Source organism: Schistocerca americana, chromosome 2, assembly GCF_021461395.2.
Source record: "Schistocerca americana isolate TAMUIC-IGC-003095 chromosome 2, iqSchAmer2.1, whole genome shotgun sequence".
Lineage (NCBI taxonomy): Eukaryota > Metazoa > Arthropoda > Insecta > Orthoptera > Acrididae > Schistocerca > Schistocerca americana.
Window position 1 is genome coordinate 1,020,896,865 of NC_060120.1, and position 20,613 is coordinate 1,020,917,477.

The following is a 20,613-nucleotide window of genomic DNA, read 5'->3' on the forward strand; positions in this document are numbered from 1 at the left end:
TGGGAGGAACTTACAAAAATGTAGAAGATGCTTGTTTCGGTGTACACAAGACATGAGAAAGTTAATGTTTTGTGGCTTAAATGATAACAATGAAGGCTTTTACATTTATAAGATAAGTATTAAAAATATTTCGTTAATTCATTACAAGAATGGTAACAATCTCTCATATTACAATATTTTCAGAAGGCATGAACATTATACATGATCCGTTAATATTTCCATCAGTGTACATTTAAACAAAATACCACATTTGCAAAATTTGAAAGACATATATATTCACTTTTCATTCGTAAGATTTAATTTAGTAACAATGGTTTTTGAATGCTGCAGCTCCATGGTCAAACTCTTGCCATCAGCCATGATCGACACTGCGAATGATTCCATTAGTATCATCAGTGACCACTATACTGATCGCTGCTTCCTCCCATCGATGCAGTACGTCTACTGGTATCTCAAGATCTTAGATCGCGGCTGATTACTTTCCCTGAAAAGAAAGGTTGAGGTGGTTCATAAATTTGGGTATAATTGTTCACACAGCTGGCAGCTAATTATTGGGGTAATCAATCTCTGTAAATGAGTATGAGTAGTTAGGAAATTTGGAAATTTGTGGTAAGGTTTTATGGGACCAAACTACTTAGGTCATCGGTCCCTAAGCCATCACACTACTTAATCTAACTTAAACTAACTTACGCTATGGACAACACACGCATCCATGCCCGAGGGAGGACTCGAACCTCAGAGGGCGGGAGCCGCACGGACCGCGACAAGGCGCCCCTGACCGCGCGGCTACCCCGCGTGGCTGAGTAGTTAGATACCATTATTTGAAACTGGTGGATTGTTTCTCACATCGTTCACTTGGAAGCCATACATCATTGCTTCCAGTCGTTTCATCAAAGAAACATTGTAACTGTCATTTGGGTCAACAATACCCTGGGTACAACACTCTGCTGTTTGTGTGATTACCAATGATTCGAATTTCAAATGATTGTGTAAACCGGGGATTCCCAAAGTGGTCGATATCGACCCCTTGGAGTCGATATCGGCTTCCTAGGGGTCGACATAAACGAAAACTGATTTTGGGGGTCAACAAGGTCTAAAAATCGACCCCTACTAAATTAACACAAGTTCTTATTTAAAAATTTCAAGATAGGTAGGTACTGTATTGTTTATGTTGTGTTACGTGTACTAAGAAAAATTAATATTTTTGTAGGAAATAGCATTGTTGTAGTAATGTGAAGTCTCAAGTTCGTACGAGATGAAAAACTCGGCAAGTCTGTGTGGACAAGTTTGTGCAAGATAATGGGTTCGAGCGTACGTCTTTTTATTTTGTTAAATTTGATGAGAAAATGAAGTCAACTTTACTGACTTAACCAAGTGCAAAGTTTTCCAATTCGTACCTTAGTACCTAGGTATTTTGTATCAATAGGAAAAAACTAAAGATAGGCCCCCTTATTCATAATAGTCTGCTAACTTAAAGCATTGCTAATTCTCACTCTGTCTTCTTCTATTGACCTAAGTCAGAATGAAAAATAACACTCTGTAGCAGCTCTTTTAAGTTAGCGGACCATTATGAATAAGGAGGTTAATCTTAAAAGTAGGTAATTTGGCCATGGGGGTCTGAGGTAACAGTTCATTTTGGAAAAGGGGTCACTTGTCCAAAATAGTTTGGGGATCCCTGGTGTAAACTGTCATTTGGATCAACAATACCCTGGGTACAACACTCTGCTGTTTGTGTGATTACCAATGATTCGAATTTCAAATGATTGTGGACTTTAGCTGACCTTACCCTTGTGTTTTATACACGTTTTGACTGTGTACAGGACATTATTTCTTTATAATACTATAATGTAATGCTAGCATTTTTGTACCTAGTTACAGTATGTGCGCTCCATTGTATAACATATTATCGGTGAACTTTTCACATTATTTTTGCATAAAATATCAAGCATTCAACAAAATCCGCCGTTTCTTCGCCAGGGAAGTAATGGACTGCCACAGAGAAGACACACATCCACAGATGTTCTGCCTATGACCAGAGATCACGCCAGTGCCAGCGATGGTGCAATCACGCCAGTGCCTGCGATGGTGCACTGCTGCAACTTCATTGTTCTCATAACGATGTAAACACTGGAGAACAGTTTCCTAAAGGTACACTGTATAAACCAGTCATTTTCACTTATTGATGAGACTGTAAACTCAGCTATATTAAATTTGTAAATGCACGGGGTGATGTCTCGTTGTTGACTGAACACCGTTTGTAAAAAGTGTGTTTCAGAATCAAATCCGTGTGTGACATACTTCCATCTTGTGCGCGCATAGGGTACGTAAGCAAGCGGCCTGTCAGGAGCTAAGGATGTTCACACAATCAGCATTGGAAAACCTCAACTTGACTGCTGTAGACACACTGGCAATGGCCGTTTTTGTTGTAAGGGCAAAGTAACACTGAAAATCTGAAAGTGAAAGCAAACTGAACGAACCGGTAGTCACACAAAATCCAAATACGTCAGATGGGAAATTAGGCGCTGAAATTAATGGCAAAAAATGCGTAATCAACACAGCCAGCGCTTTCAAAGTTGGTATTGTACAAGTGAATAAATTTTGTATTTCTCCAAAGATTAGTAATAGTCACATAAAAATTACTACAAGATGCAGCGAGGTGTAAATGAAGGGCCTACATCAAGTGGTATCTAACAATGTCGCAATGTCTACCATACAGACAGTTGTTTATCTGGAAGATGCAGAAAACCGATAATTAATTTAATAACCTAATTAGGCATTGATAACCAATAAAAACACAAACGCACGCAACGCTATGTGTTACAATCAAATGAATTAAGATACAGCCTTAGTTTCTGAGACACGAATGTGCAGTAATTGCTTAATTAACTTCACAAGATCATGATACTAATTAATGCGACTATGGATCAGTGGTATGTGACAGCTCCGCTTCATAGTCACTACTGGAAAGAGGATGATTTTACATCTACACTAAATATTATTATTAGAAACAGTCTTTTTAGGATATGAAAATTTGCAAATGGAGATTTTTTTCCAAGCAACAGCATGTCTCTAGCATTCAAAATCTTATAAAAATGTTTAAATTTTGTTTCAGACTCTTTATGTCTTTATTCAGGAATACTGAAAACGTTTAGAAGAATTCTAATAGCAATCTGTTACTTTTTACTTCCTTGTGCAGAGTATTTTTGGACCTTCATTTTAAAATTACTAGCCGTTTTTCGAGGACGAGAGCAGTCTTGCAGATACAGCGAATTCGGAACAATATGTGACAATGTTAAATGACTTTTTGGTGCCCGAATTGCGAAACTTCTCTGTTTATAACCAAAACACATGGATTCAGCAAGACAGGGCCATAGTACACACGTCGAATGTGTCTACACTGCGAGTTCATGAAATTTTCCCTGGCAAATTGATCCCCAGGAGGGGGTGGCAGATTGGCCCCCACGCAATCCAGATATGAGCCCCATGCTTGTTTTCTTATGCGGCTATGTCGAACTTAAAGCGCATGTCAGTAATCCGACCTTTCTGGAGCAACTGAAAGAAAATACCCGTAGCGAAGTGGCAGCCATCCCAGTGTCTACATGTGGAGCCGTCATGCAAAATTTTGCTCATCGTTTGAATGAGTGCCGTTGACATGCTGGACTGCGTTTAAATGACATTATTTTCAAGAAGTACATTCCTACACTGTATATTTCAATAATAAATAAAGATTTGTCGACAGACTTCAACGTCTATTTTATTTTGACATATCAAATATAAACTTTCTTTAGAGACACTCTGACATTTATCCTACTCTGAGATAAGGCTGTCACTGCCTTCATAGAAAATGTTTGCGGTTGCCTACGGAACCATGAGTGTTCCCAGCTCAGCACTTCATCGTCCAAAGTAAATTGATGACCACGAATGTCTTTCATCTGGGGCTGTTGTCGCAAACCACACCCTCTTTAAATGGTGTCACGTTGACGGAAAACTCAAAAAAATTCGAAGAAAATTTAAAAAATCCTAAATCACGGAATTAGCCCAGCTGTGCTTTGTAACACCTCCGCCTCCCCCGCCCTCCAATCAGAGAATAATCTTTTATACGCCATTAAAATGAAACAGCCGGTCACAATGAAGCCATTTGGACTGTTCAAAAGTATCTCAAAGCTCTGAAATGTTTTTTTTTGCCATGTTCAAAAGTATTTATCGAAAAAATTATATTTAGGTTGTTTCTTGCAGTTTATCCAAACACTGAGCTTTTTTGGTTCGTGTTGTAAAGCAGTCATTAAAACGAAAACAAAGTAAACACTGTTATTCCCACATCTAAACGTCACGAACTCGTGTCTAAAACCGATATCAAACTCAGCCATACGCTATAGTAGCCCCATGCTAGGATATTAGCTTTGTCTTGCTGTTCGAGACATTGGCCATCTTCTGCTATGGAAACAAAAACGCACTTTGATGGAACAACATGCTGAACAGCAGTAATACACATTTGCATAGCTAAGAAATGACGGTCACTATGCTTTCAGAGCCAGCCACACATTGTAGAGGTGCCATGATAGGTTATTGATTTTACCTTGCAGCACAAAATGTTTGCCATCTTCTGGTGACAATGCTAAATCACGCTGTAACGCAGCGGAACCTACAGTCTTTGAAATGCATGTTTTCCAGAAATTTTATGCATCAGAGATAGTCTAGGAACTTTGAACAATTCCTGAACTTGCTCTAGGGTTTCAGCTGTTGGCCGGCTGTCACCTGCTGGGAGTATCAGCTACTGGGGACTGTTTCCCAGTGTAAACAGATAGCAGGTGAAAGTATAATGGGTAACTGGTACTCAGTAACAAGTAAACAGTAATGGCCAATGCGTAAATAAGTAAATAGTAAATTGACCCATTATCTTTTCCCCGGTACGTGTGTAACCATTTCCCATTATCAGTTTACCTGTTACCCTTACCTGTTTAACTGTTTATGTATTTAACTGTCACCCATTTAGCTGTTTACGTTGGAAAACAGTACTCAGTAACTGACAACCGCAGTAGGAACCCCGTCCCCCTTTGCACCCCTCAACCAGCTGAAATCCCATAGGAAGTACTAGTGAACAGTACAAAGCTTCCAGAACAACTACGATATATAAAACTTCTTCAGTTCCAAGCTACTTGCTTCCACTGTGTGACAGCATTTAGCACTATTAGCAGAAAATGGCAAACGTTTTGTACTGCAATATAAAGTTAATACTTTAGATGGAGTCACTATAATGTTTGGCTGACTTTGAAAACATAGCAACCTTTGCCTATACGAATATGTACTACTATTGTTCAGTGTGCTATTCCATTAAAGTGTCAAGTAGTTCCCACAGCAAAAGATGACAAACGATTTCACCTGCATGACACACCCCCACATGGGGTGACTATAAGGTTTGGCCAACTTTGATATCAGTTTTAGAAATGAGTTTTTGTTGAATGTAGACATAGGAGTAACATTGTCTACTTTGGTAATTCTCGTCAACAAGTGCACTTTAAGCTGTAAGTTAGATCAACAGTGTGCCCATGTGTGTTTTGTAATGTGGTATGCATGTCATATTACACTAAGCTGAGAGACAGTTCACTGGATGTCAGCAAGACAAGAAAAACACTCAGTCAACAAGTTCAGGCTTGCCGATATCTACCTGTCTACCTAGTGCCACGTGACAAGCATCGCAGAACAATTTAGATGTAGAAAATAATTAATTTGAGACTCTGTTGTGCCATAACCATCTGCGGTACAGAAATAGAACTTTGCAAGTACAAAGTGCTGCTTCACGTAATTTTTGAATAAATACTTTTGAAAACAGCTCAAAACAGCTGATCGTTTGGATACTTTTGAGCATGTGAATTTTAAAATTTTCTCGGCGAATTGACTGTTCAAACAAATTTCGGGCTTGCAGCCGGTCGTCGTTCAATACTTCGCACGATATTTCAACTGGGCACCTCCCAGTCATCTTCAGGTGAGCCGTCGCAGGCAGGTGCCCAGTTGAAATATCGTGCGAAGTATTGAACGACGACCGGCTGCAAGCCCGAAATTTGTCTGAACTTTTGAGCATGTCCAAGATAACTACGTTGTAACCGGCGGTTTTATTTTAATGACTTGTAAAGCACTTTTAGATGTGTAAATATAGCAAGTTACACACTTTATATAATTTTTCAGATAAACACAGTGAAAACAAAATTCAGAGCATTTTGATATTTTTGAGGAGGGCCAAAATAGTGCATGTTACAACCCTCATGCAATTTTTGAATAAATGATTTTGAACATGGCGCAAAAAATTTCATACTGTTTGGATACTTTCATGCACAGTCAGGATGGTTACATTGTGACTGGTTGTTCCATGTTAATGGTGTCTAAAATACAATCCTCTGATCGGAAGAGAGGGGTAGTAAGGAGAGGAGGTGGTGGTACAGGACACAGCTGGGCTAGTTCCAGCATCTTAGATTTTTAATTTTTTATTTTTCTAAATTTTTCGAGGTTTTTTTTTGTTTCTTACCATCCCGCATTACTAAATTTTCCATGAACATGATATTATTGAAAAAAGGCTGTGAATTGTCATGTCATAATGATTCAACATAAATAAGAGGGTGTGACTTGTAATGTCACAATCGAAAACAAAGTGCTCCAGAATACACAATGTAAACAAAGTGCACTGGAATTGGTATGCCTCCCTACTGCAGTCTGAATACAGTGAGCCTAAAGATAAAATCTGTGCACGGCTTGTATTGAAGTAAGAACAAAAAGGCTACAGGCAGTGTAACATCGTTGGCATCATGTAATCTCTGGTCACAAATGCTTCTCAACAGGTTTCACATTTGTTGATTTTCATAATCACTTGATATTCAACAACAAAATGCATCTAAATTAAGTCTGACAATGCAGTATCTAATATTTATGTCCTTGTTGCTGACTTAACAGCAATTATGTGAAGCGTGTTTCCGAATGCATGTCTTCACGTGCCATTACTTGTATCTTTGGTGTGCTTTGTGGATGTAAGACAATGACATTTGAAGATACTACAAGAATAAACATCTTAGATAAAGAGACTTTGATACCACACCACCAAGAACTGTGGACTGAAGAAGATGACAAAGAGGAAGGAGTAGCAACTGAGGATGAAGGAGATGGACTTGTGTATCACATATGTGACTTCACACTAGATGAGATGCAAGAGGCACTGAAACTGATGAAAAATTTTCAGTAAAAAAACTAAAACAGTGATTTTCAAAGGGAAGTTTCCACTAAGCTCCAAAATAGTATTACATGAACCATCAATAGAACAAGTGCTACATTTTAGCTGTTAAACTACGATATTACCTATGAATATGAAAACGATGTCACTAATAAATTAAACGAGTTTCAAGTGATGTGTGGCACTACATACACAACATTGGGTAACAAGACAAGGAAGGGAAAAACGCAAAAATTTTATGAAGTGCTGCCTACTCCTACTGACAATACAGTCAGCTGGAAATGGAATTTTTAAGGAAAGTTAAAGGGCCTACACTCATTGATCAAATATGAAACAATATCATAAGAAATGAACTTAAAATATAGAGTGTAAATGAAAAAAATAAAGCAAGCGTTCATAAAACTGAAACCACATATCCCCTACAGTTTCATTCATGTACTTATTCGACAAATATACTGCACGCATCTCCTCCTCCTCCTCCATCTCTTTCTCCATCATCATCTTCTCCTCCTCCTCCTCTTCCTCCCCCTGTCTCTCTGTCCACCACATACTCCCATTTCTATGTGTCCATATCCTCCTCCCCATTCTTTCTGTCTCTCTGTCTCCTTCTCCTCAGTCTCTTTGTCCATCTCTTCTACACTTCATTCTGACCATATCCTCCTCTCCCTCCCTCTGTCCATGTCCTCCTTCTACTCTCCCTATCTGTCACCTGCTCCCTCTCTTCCTTTTGCACCAGTACCCCTCTATACCTTCCCCCTGACTCTTGTATTCCCCCTCTCTCTTACCATTTCCTCCAGCCCCTCTGTCTGTTCATACCTTCCTCTGCCCTATCTTCATCTCCTCCCATTCTCTTACCCTATCTTCCTCCTCCCCCCTATATCCTCCTGCTCCATCTCTACATTGTCCGCCCTGGTAGCTGAGTGGTCGGCACGACAGACTGTCAATCCTAAGGGCCCGGGTTCGATTCCCGGCTGGGTCGGAGATTTTCTCCACTCAGGAACTGGTTGTTGTGTTGTCCTAATCATCATCATTTCATCCCCAATGACGTGAAAGGCGCCGAAGTGGCGTCAAATCGAAAGAATTGCACCTGGCGAGCGGTCTACCGGATGGGAGGCCCTCGTCACACGCCATTATTATTATCTCTACATTGCCTCCTGTTCCTTCTCTCTATCTGCTCCATGCTCCCTCTCCTCTCTCCCTATCCACCTCCTACTCCTTTTCTTATTCATCACCTCCACCCCCACTTTACCTATTCATCTCCTCCTGCCCTTCTCTCCCAACCAATCTGTTCCTCCACCATCTCCCTGTTCCTACCCTCCTTCCTCTCTACCCTTCACTTCAAACCCTCTCTGACCATCTCCTCCTCCCCCTCCCTCTGACCATACCCTCAACCTTCCCTCAGCCACACCCATCTGCATGTGTAATTTTGTAGATTTACTCGTCACTGGTTTAAGCCATTATCTCCGCACTCGTTTCTTTTAATGTTTTAAGGGCGCTGATAACCTCACCATTGAGTATTCCAACCCAAAACAGTCACACACACTCGCCCCCCCCCACCGCCCCCAACACACACATGTGTAGCTCCTGTAAAACAAAAGAGGTCTATAAAGCAGGCTGATACCTCTCCAACCAAACAGTCTGCTGTGCAGGGCAGTATATAAGGCACAGGCTGAAAAAACACGTTTTTGACTCTATTACCACTCCTAGTGGAGCTAGGAGGTTATACACCCCACAGTGCTGATATTTGTGTAGTTTGCTGTTCGGTTGCAAATTTGGTTGAAATCGATTGTTGTGTACATAGTTCCGCGTAGTCAGCGTGTACACAACTTTCCCACTAGAGCACGTCCCGCTAAGCACAACGGCGCAGGCGCAGCGTTCGTCCGTCTCCGCACTACGAGATGGCGCTGCCTTAGAGATGGACCAAATTCTGCTTCCGCTGATCTGCATATTAATATGTAACGCAGGCAATGAGATTGCTGCTAACGTAGAACCTTTTCTCCTCGCGGATCACACTCGTGCAGTGATACCTGAACGCGCGAGGTATTATAACGAGTGTACAGACCTCCGATTAGTCTGAATTTGTCTGCACCAGTCTATAGTCAAGTTTCAGTCTGCGCCTAATAAGATTATCATATTCCTGTACATAGCCATGAAGAGAAATTTATAGACACTTTTTCAAGTATCAGAGATATGTGAGAATAAGATTAGCGTACCAAGACGAAAGGAACTTCAGATTGTCAATTGTAAATAGCATCCAGAATCAAGTTACGTAAGGTTTATGATTGTTATTATTTTCATAAATGTGTGTGAAAATTAATCAAGTTCTGTTTAAAGTTGGTCACCGTCAATCCGCTACTCTAAGCATGCAAGTGGCATTTCTATCGTCTGACCTAACGGCTGAAGATAAACACGCCACGATAAGACCACGAGACATATTGCTGACACTCGCCTACTTCGTTAGAGCGACAAGTCAAATAACCTGATGGTGTGTGTACCGAAGGTCTTACAGTAGGCACACCACATCGATACAGGGTTTTGAGAGGAGATCCTGGACATACATATACAGACTCTGCTCCACTGACGAGGGCATCGGAGGAGTTTGCCAAGAGCTTGATATTTTATCCAAGTTAATGAGGTAAGTTCACTGACGATATTTTATACAGGAAACCTGTTGCGCTCCCGCTTGAGTCCTGGAATTCTCACTCGTTATCCTGCTGCTGCTGCTGCTCCAGCAGGTCGTAGAAGATGGCGGCGGGGTCCGGCTGGAGTTCTCCCACGGCGAGCCGCTCCGCGAACCACCGGCCGGCCTCCTCCAGCTGCCGCACCTTGCCCGCGAAGGCCGAGGCGCTGCTGCTTCTTCTGCGGCTGCTACCGGTCTCGTCGCGACTGTACTGCAAGAGACAAGTCAAAACAAAAGTATAGCACTCCACACTAACAGATTAATTTGCACTGGCGAGCCACAACGTTATGAGCACTGCCAACCTCGAGGTTGAATGCTGGCTTGTGGTCTGGCAGACACGTCATATCTTGCAGACACGTGACGTGTACGGAAAGTGTAGAGGGTGTCACAGGAGAAATGGTCGATACTCAGGGATATAACAGGAACGATCATTTGTAGCAAAAAAGCTTCACATGGCCATATGCCGTATTCCGAATGTTTTCCGAGACGGAACACGGCTAATGTACCGGGTGATCAAAAAGTCAGCATAAATTTGAAAACTTAATAAACCACGGAATAAGGTAGATAGAGAGGTAAAAATTGACACACATGCTTGGAATGACATGGGGTTTTACTAGAACAAAAAAAAAAGAAAACAAAGTGCACAAAATGTCCGACAGATGGCATTGGACAGCAAATCTGCTACCGTGACAGGTGAGAAGTACGCCGATATGTTACAGAATAGCATCATCCCCAGCCTGGCTGATAAACACCTGCTGGAACGTACGATGTGTATGCAGGATGGCGCTCCACCCCATATTGCAAGACGCGTGAAAGATCTCTTGCGCGCGTCGTTTGCTCAGCCACCACTTTCGTCATGCTTGGCCTCCCAGGTCCCCAGACCTCAGTACATGCGATTATTGGCTTTGGGGTTACCTGAAGTCGCAAGTGTATCGTGATCGACCGACATCTCTAGGGATACTGAAAGACAACAACCGACGCCAATGCCTCACCATAACTCCGGACATGCTTTACAGTGCTGTTCACAACATTATTCATCGTCTACAGCTATTGCTGAGGAATGATGGTGGACATATTGAGCATTTCCTCTAAAGAACATCATCTTTGCTTTGTCTTACTTTGTTATGCTAATTATTGCTATTCTGGTCAAATGAAGCGCCATCTGTAGGACAGTTTTTGAAATTTTGTATTTTTTTGGTTCTAATAAAACCCCATGTCATTCCAAGCATGTGTGTCAATTTGTACCTCTCTATCTACACTATTCCGTGATTTATTAAGTTTTCAAATTTATACTGACTTTTTGATCACCCGGTACATTGTTATTTACTTTCTGTGAGTTTGCAAATGAAGAACTTTTAGTAAAAAAACACGTTTGAGCAAAGTTGAACTCTCATTATCAAAACTTCTGCCAATAAATGACAAGGATTCTGAAAGTGGAACCTTTGCGAATAGAGGTACCACATCCAAACTGACAGATAGATCACAACAGTGATTTTAGATTTCTGGACGACTTCGAGGATAGCGCGCTGGAATGTGCTATCTTAAAGCGTACAGTTTCTTTGTGATACGTTGACGCTGGCCGGGGTGCCGAGCGGTTCTAAACGCTGCAGTGTGGAACCGCGCGACCGCTACGGTCGCAGGTTCGAATCCTGCCTCGGGCACGGATGTGTGTGATGTCCTTGGGATAGTTAGGTTTAAGTAGTTCTAAGTTCTAGGGGACTGATGACCTCAGATATTAAGTCCCATAGTGCCCAGAATCATTTTGTTACGTTGACGTAACGTTTGTAGTGTGGCCCCATGGTGAAGACAAAATGACGAGGATGTTTAAATCATCTGAATTCCATCCATGGACAATCCAATTTACAATGGTAATTGAAAAGGAGGGCTGCCGTCCATTTTTGAATGTTCTGGTTCAGCGCAGAGATGATGGCACTTTGGAACATGCAGTATACCGGAAACAGATAGTTGCCGCCATCCTTCCCAAGTGATGAGTGTTCTTAGAACTTTGGTTCACAGAGCACACATCATTGCTGACGAGACATGTCTGCAGGACAAGCTCCTACACTTAAAGAGAGTTTCTGCAGCCAACAGGTAGTCTCCACAGCAGGCGTAACGCGCTACGACTGATACCAAATGTTGCCATAAGCAATGCAGAAGAAGATACAGAAATATTTAAATCCGTGGCTTTCCTGCCAGACGTGGGAAGCCTATCGCCAAAAATAGCACAGATCCTCTGGAAACACAAGTAGAAGTGATTTTTCGGCCTACACCGAAGACAGAAGCACTCTTGGGTTTCGTTAAAGATGATATGATGCTATGGAAAGCTGGCGTTTATTACAAGATCCACTGTGAATTTGGACTTTCATACACTTTTTTTGACAGATAACTCTTACAGTCCATGAATGATGTATGGAACGCCGAAGCCACACCCAGCTCTTACAGCCCAATAAATCGGCTGTGCCAGGCACTGTACTGATACCGGTCCCTCTATGTCGTACGAAAACGTCGAAATTTTAGCGTCTGCTTCACCTTTCTGGGACACGACGGTGAAGGGGGCATTCAAAATTCGCTTGGCGACGATGTTAATTAATAGATAAAGCGGCTACAGCTTGGATAAGTTGATGTGTTGGTAAATGTGCCAACACCTGGTAGATAGAGGAGGCCGAAATTTAACGCAGACGGGCGTGAAATCTGAAACAGGATAAGTAGTGAATTCTAATAAGAAAAGTATGCAGCTCCTCGAATACTTAACTTTATTCTATCCTTGTGGTACATCGCTCTTGATAATACAAATAAGACTATCTTTAGATACGGTTAATAGCGCCTTGCTAGGTCGTAGCCATGGACTTAGCTGAAGGCTATTCTAACTGTCTCTCGGCAAATGAGAGAAAGGCTTCGTCAGTGTAGTCGCTAGCAAAGTCGTCGTACAACTGGGGCGAGTGCTAGTCCGTAACTCGAGACCTGCCTTGTGGTGGCGCTCGGTCTGCGATCACACAGTGGCGACACGCGGGTCCGACATGTACTAAATGGACCGCGGCCGATTTAAGCTACCACCTAGCAAGTGTGGTGTCTGGCGGTGACACCACATAAGTCATGTAATCCGGCGCTATCTGAAACAAACTTATAAAGTGATAGATCGACATCCCAGCGTGGGTCTACCACCAAACCACAGATCGAACTCATGCATACGTATTTGCAGCCGGTTAACGTCTCTGGTGGTTGTGTACCTGTGGCCGCATGCGCAGAAGCGCGGTCAGCGAGTTTAAAAGGACGGAGCGAGTGCCGGGGCGTCAGTGTTTCTTCTATGTAGCGATCTCCAGTCTTGCGGTTCACTCTAAAGATGGCTGAACGATACGTAGCCCTAATATTTGAATAACAAGCTCAATTTATGCTGGTGCACACCCGAAATTTAATGGACTCTTACGACACGCATTTTACAAAGTTGTTGTTGTGGTCTTCAGTCCAGAGATTGGTTTGATGCAGCTCTCCATGTTACTCTATCCTGTGCAAGCTTCTTCATCTCCCAGTACCTACTGCAACCTACATGCTTCTGAATCTGTGTAGTGTATTCATCTCTTGGTCTCCCTCTACGATTTTTACCCTCCACGCTGCCCTCCAATACTAAATTGGGGATCCCTTGTTGCCTCAGAACATGTTCTACCAACTGATCTCTTCTTCTAGTCAAGTTGTGCCACAGATTCTTCTTCTCCCCAATTCTATTCAGTGTGTCCTCATTAGTTACATGATCTACCCATCTAATCTTCAGCATTCTTCTGAAGCACCACATTTCGAAACCTTCTACTCTCTCCTTGTCTAAACTATTTATCGTCCGTGTTTCACTACACCCAATACAAATACTTTCAGAAAAGACTTCCTGACACTTCTCTTCTTCAGAAACGCTTTCCTTGCCATTGCCAGGCTACATTTTGCATCCTCTCTACTTTGACCATCATCAGTTAGTTTGCTCCCAAATAGCAAAACTCATCTACTACTTTAAGTGTCTCATTTCCTAACCAAATTCTCTCAGCATCGCCTGATTTTATTCTACTACATTCCATTATCCTCGTTTTCCTTTTGTTGATGTTCATCTTATATCCACCTTTCAAGACACTATCCATTCCATTCAATTGCTCGTCCAGGTCCTTTGCTGTCTCTGACAGAATTACAATGTCATTGGCGAACCTCAAAGTTTTTATTTCTTCTCCATGAATTTTAATACCTACTCCGAATTTTTCTTTTGTTTCCTTTACTGCTTGCTCAATATACAGATTGAACAACATTGAGGAGAGGCTACAACCCTATCTTACTCCCTTCCCAACCACTGCTTCCCTTTCATGTCCCTCGACTCTTATAACTGCCATCTGGTTTCTGTACAAATTGTAAATAGGCTCTCGCTCCCTTTAGAATTTGAAAGAGAGTATTCCAGTCAACATTGTCAATAGCTTTTTCTAAGTCTACAAATGCTAGAAACGTAGGTTTGCCTTCCTTTTTACAAAGTATCAACTGCAAAATACGTGTTTTTAACACACACCTCTCTAGACATTATCGTACACATCACATTACAGATATTGTTTAGTTCACAATAAATGCTCGAATATCGCACAGTCTACTTAAATGCATTTGTACACTCTTGGGAGAACATGTGTCGCTTGTCGGAGTACCTGTTCACAATCCCTAGTGAGAGTAGCAGCGACGATTATTCGACCAAGCAGTTCATCTCGCGTACCACCTTTCGTTTGTGCAACTCAGGCTTCAGCCAACGCCATAAACAAGAATATGATGGCTAATGATCTCGCGATCTTGCTGGCCAGTTAACTGTACTGCCAAGACCAATCCAATGATTAGGGTTTGTGCAGTTGAGATGTTCCCTCATATGTCTGTTAAAATATGGAGGGGCTCCCTCATGCCAGAACTATATTGCAGTCCGCGTGCCACAGGAACGTCCTTATAGTCTTCGATAAATGAATTTAAAAAAACGCGTGCAAATCTTACCCGTCATTCGCTCTTCTAAAATGACTGGACCTATCAACATACGAGGATCACTCCAAAAGAAATGCCCACTATTTTGTAAAAATACAGTTTTCATTCTGCATATGTGAATGTTTTACAGTGTGTAGATACATCCTTCCCACTTGTTTTCAAACTTAGTTCAACCTGTTCCCGTGAGTGGCGCCGTCACAGCATGTCTTTAAGATGGCTGCTACACTTGACGTTCGTCAGAAGCAACGTGCTGTGAAAACGAGACAGTGGGAAACATCCACAAGAGGTTGAAAAAGGTGTATGTAGATGCTGCTGTCGATCGCAGTACAGTTAGTCGGTGGCCAAGCAGGTTACGTGATGAAAGCGGACACGGCAATATTGAGGATTGTCCTCGCAGCTGCAGGCCTCGTACTGCACACACTCCAGACAATGTGCAGAGTGTTAACGAATTGGTGACTGCTGACAGACGCATCACAGTCAACGAATTGCCATGCTACGTTGGGATAGGGGAAGGAAGTGTTTGCAGAATACTGAAACTGTTGGCGTTAAAAAATGTTTGTGCCACGTGGGTTCCCAGGATGTTGACAGTGTCTCACAAAGAAACAAGAAAAACGGTATGCAGCGAACGTTTGGAACAGTACGAGAATGGTGGAGATGAATTTCTTGGAAGAATTGTGACAGGTGATGAAACATGGTTCCATCATTTTTCACCAGATACGAAGATGCTATCAATGGAGTGGCATCATGCAAATTCACTCAAGAAAAAAAAATCAAAACCACACCTTCTGCTGGAAAAGTTATGACTACAGTGTTTTTCGATTCTGAAGGACTCTTGCTTGTGGACATCATGCCAAGTGGAACCACCATAAATTCTGATGCGTATGTGACGACACTGAAGAAACTTCGACTGAGTCATGTTTGACTACTTCGGCAAAAGCAGGATGTGTTGCTGTTGCACAACAACGCACGGCCACATGTCAGTGAAAAAACCATGGAAGCGATCACAAAACTCGGATGGACAACACTGAAACACCCGCCTTGCAGAACTGACCTGGCTCCATGTGACTATCATCTCTTTGGGAAACTGAGAGACTCTCTTCGTGGAACAAGGTTTGAAGATGATGACTCCCTTGTGCACGCTGGCAAACAGTGGCTCCAACAAGTTGGTCCAGAAATTTACCGTGCGGGCATACAGGCGCTGGTTCCAAGGTGGCGTAAGGCAGTTGAGAGGGATGGAAATTATGTGGAGAAATGAAAATATTGTTCCTAAAGGATGTATCTACACACTGTAAAACTTTCAAACATGTAGAATAAAAGATGAATTAAAAAAATAATAGTGTGCATTTCTTTTGGAGTGACTCGCGTATTACCGATGCTGCCACAGCAAATATTGATCGAAAAACAAACTTAGAATTTGGTTTCCACTGTGCCGTGTGGATTTTCCTGTGACCATCGATGATTATTACGTGTGTTGTTGATTCCATTCCGTGTAAATGTGGCTGCATCAGTGATTAATATTGTCGCTGAACCAGTGATGACGAAATTCCCATCGTGTGGCATTGACATCAATGTGGTGAAGATTGTGGCCACACAGTGCGTGAAACGGGCAAAAGTTTTCCGCATGTAATGTTCGCCTTGCACGTGCTCGTGGATGATGATACGTGCAGAACGTCACGGTGTGGTCGTAGTAGGACTTCGCTGCATCCTTTCCAAACATGATGCTGTTCCTGGACAGGTTGTTGAACAACACGTTCAGAAGAAAAATGGGAACTTGGACGAATGCCTGTTCCAAGGAATGTGCTGAAAACCCTACGATCAGGAATTCAACGTGTCGGAAAGCGCCGACGGTACCCTCCGACAGCAGCCGGAACAGTACCATCGCAGAAGCCGTAAACATGTGTGGTGTCACCGCCAGACAGCACACTTGCTAGGTGGTAGCCTTTAAATTGGCCGCGGTCCGCTAGTATACGACGGACCCGCGTGTCGCCACTGTCAGTGATGGCAGACGGAGTGCCGCCACATGGCAGGTCTAGAGAGACTTACTAGCGCTCGCCCCAGCTGTACAGCCGACGTAGCTAGCAACAGACACTGACGAAGACTCTCTCATTTGCTGAGAAGATGGTTAGCATAGCCTTCAGCTAAGTCAATTGCTACGACCTAGCAAGGCGCCATCACCAAATTATATTGAAATGATAATGCTGTATCAACAAGACCAATGTTCCCCAATTGTGGATTAAAGTTAAGTATTCCAGCAGCTACGTACTTTTCTTTATAGCATTCATTACGTATCCTGTTTCAGACCTCACGCCATCCTGCGTGAGTTTAAGCGCGTGCCTTTCGGTTACCCGTCACTGTGGATTGGCTGTCTTGCCAGTCCACAACAACATGCACAACATCTGCATATTCTTCATTACTGTAGATGTGTGGCACTTTAGCCAGCGCGTGAACAAACACAGTTAACCGATGCTTCTCTCTGATGCAATCTCAGTTCCTTGGTACAGTCTCAGTTCCTTATACTAGTTCACTCACAACTTACCATGGATAATTGCGCCTTCAATTGGCTAGTTTAATGGCAGAAAGACATCCCGAGCAAAGAGATTGAAAGCAATGAGAAAGGCTGGGCTAAGTTAAGTTGGGTATGTCAGACATACGTGCGCGCCACTGGCCGAAAAAACAAATGTACATTAAATGTGTTGTATCTTGGAAACCATTTTTAATAGAACATATGTTAATATGAAGTTTTTTCTGCTAACGAGCGTTCCTGTCATATCCCTGCATAGTGACCACTTCTCGTGTGACTCCATGCATAAGCGGAGCAGAGACTTTCAATTATTGAATAAACGCAAGGATGGCTGACAGTGTTCAGTGTATCTGGGATTGTAAAACAGTTAAGATCCTTCGACGCCAGGAAGGCATCTGGCCCAGACGGTATCCCCGTAAGATTATTTGTCGACTATGCTAAAAATATAGCACCATTTTTATCCATGATCTATCAGAGATCATTGGAACAGCGGAAAGTTCCACGGGACTGGAAGAAGGCCCAGGTCATAGCAATCTATAAAAAGGGTAGAAAATCGGATGCACATAATTAACGGCCAATTCCACTGACATCGATTTGATGTAGAACCATGGAACATATTTTGTGTTCAGACATAATTACCTTTCTAGACTCTGAGAAGCTCATCTGAAGAAACCAGCACAGTTTAGGAAACAGTGGTCATGTGAGACACAGCTGGCCCTCTCTGTGCATGATATACAACAGGCTCTAGATACCGGCTCCCAGGTTGATGACATATTTCTAGACTTCCGAAAGGCGTTCGACTCAGTTCCGCACTGTCGCTTGCTCCAAAAAAACAAATGTTCTATCCGATGACATATGCCGTTGGATAGAAAGTTTTCTAACAGACAGGGAGCAGTATGTCGTCCTGAATGGGGTGACTTCAACAGAAATAAGCGTAACTTCAGGTGTGCCCCAGGGCAGCGTAATAGGTCCGCTGCTTTTTACGATATGGTTGATGGTATTGACAGCGGCATTAGACTGTTTGCCGATGATACTATAGTCCATAGGAAAGTAGTATCTCAGTAAAGTTGTGAACAAATCAATGAGGATTTGCAGAAAATAAATGGGTGGTGTAATGACTGCCAGTTATCTATCAATATTAGTAAGTGTAACCTACTGCGTATAACAAGGCGAAAATCCCCATTAATGTACGAGTACAAAATAAATGTCCAGTCTTTGGAAGCGCTAACATCCGTCAAGTATCTGGGTGTGACTGTTCGAAATGATCTCAAATGGAACGATCAGAATACACAAGTAACGGGTAAGGCGAACTCTAGATTGCGGTTTGTTGGTAGAATCCTGAAGCGATGCAGTTGGATCTGATTCAAGAGATTGAGAAGGTCCAAAGAAGAGCGGCAAGAACCGTGACTGGTACATTTCGCCATCGCGAGAGCGTTACAAATCTCATAGAAAGTTTGAACTAGGACACACTTGCAGACAGACGACGCACTAAACGGAAGGGGCTGCTCACTAAATCCGATCTTCGCCGAGGATGTAGAGCATATATTATTACCACCAACTTTCAAATCGCGCAATGATCACCATTCAAAGATAAGGGAAATAAGAGCTCGTACTGATGCGTTCAGACAGTCGTTTTTCCCTCGCGCGATCCGCGAATGGAACACACCGCTTGGTGGCTACCGGAGTATATATGTTGATGTAGATGTAAATATGGGTAATCTTTCTGGGGACCATACAGGCCACAAAAGGGCAAATCCGCTAACATAAGCGACTTTGGTAAGGGGCAGATTATTATGGGCTGCTGGCAAGGAACGAACATCAATGAAACGGCGATGCTGGTCGGTTGATTGCGCGCTACTGTCGTGAGCATCTATGGAAAGTGCTTCATGGACAGTGAAATACACGAGAAGGTGTGGCAGTCCGCGCATAATCACAAAAGGTGGATGTCGCAAACTTGCTCACCCTTTGAAGCAGGACAGGTGGCGATCTGTGAAAGGTCTGACGAGAGAGTATAATGCTGGGGTCAGATAAAAGTGCTTCGCCGTACACCATTCATCGCACGTTGTTGAACATAAGGCTCCACAGTAGACAACCTAGACGTATTCACTTGTTGACACAATAACATCGTGAACTGCGATTGCATTGGACAGATGCTAATCGAGAATGGACCATGGATCAGAGGGAGTTGTCGCCTGATCTACATCTACATCTACATTTCTACTCCACAAGCCACCCAACGGTGTGTCATTACCTCCACTTCCTGTTCCAGTCGCGTATGGTTCGCGGGAAGAACGACTGCCGGAAAGACTCCGTGCGCGCTCGAATCTCTCTAATTTTACATTCGTGATCTCCTCGCGAGGTATAAGTAGGGGGAAGCAATATATTTGATACCTCATCCAGAAACGCACCCTCTCGAAACCTGGACAGCAAGCTGCACCGCGATGCAGAGCGCCTCTCTTGCAGAGTCTACCACTTGAGTTTGCTAAACATCTCCATAACGCTACCACGCTTACCAAATAACCCTGTGACGAAACGCGCCGCTCTTCTTTGGATCTTCTCTATCTCCTCTGTCAACCCGACCTGGTACGGATCCCATACTGATGAGCAATACTCAAGTATAGGTCGAACGAGTGTTTTGTAAGCCACTTCCTTTGTTGGTGGACTACATTTTCTAAGGACTCTCCCAATGAATCTCAACCTGGCACTCGCCTTACCAACAATTAATTTTGTATGATCATTCCACTTCAAATCGTTCCGTACGCATACTCCCAGATATTTTACAGAAGTAACTGCTACCAGTGTTTGTTCCGCTATCATATAATCATACAATAAAGGATCCTTCTTTCTATGTATTCGCAATACATTACATTTGTCTACGTTAAGGGTCAGTTGCCACTACCTGCACCAAGTGCCTATCCGCTGCAGATCTTCCTGCATTTCGCTGCAATTTTCTAATGCTGCAACTTCTCTGTATGCTACAGCATTATCCGCGAAAAGCCGCATGGAACTTCCAACACTATCTACTAGGTTATATATATATATTGCGAAAAGCAATGGTCCCACAACACTCCCCTGTGGCACGTCAGAGGTTATTTTAACGTCTGTAGACGCCTCTCCATTGAGAACAACATGCTGTGTTCTGTTTGCTAAAAACTCTTCAATCCAGCCACACAGCTGGTCTGATGTTCCGTAGGCTCTTGCTTTGTTAATCAGGCG

General features: G+C 42.8%; 1 protein-coding gene across 1 annotated transcript in view; it reads right to left on the reverse strand.

Moving 5' to 3' along the window:
* Positions 1-213: 213 nt before the first annotated feature.
* The window catches only part of LOC124594638, a 99,920-nt gene continuing 79,520 nt past the window's right edge, over positions 214-20,613 (reverse strand). Inside the window, exons 4-5 of the mRNA XM_047133005.1 lie at positions 9,920-10,107; positions 214-484 (exon numbers count right to left, since the gene is read on the reverse strand). Of these exons, the coding sequence (XP_046988961.1) occupies positions 442-484; positions 9,920-10,107 (231 nt within the window). The 3' untranslated portion in view covers positions 214-441. The remainder of the gene's footprint in view (positions 485-9,919; positions 10,108-20,613) is intronic.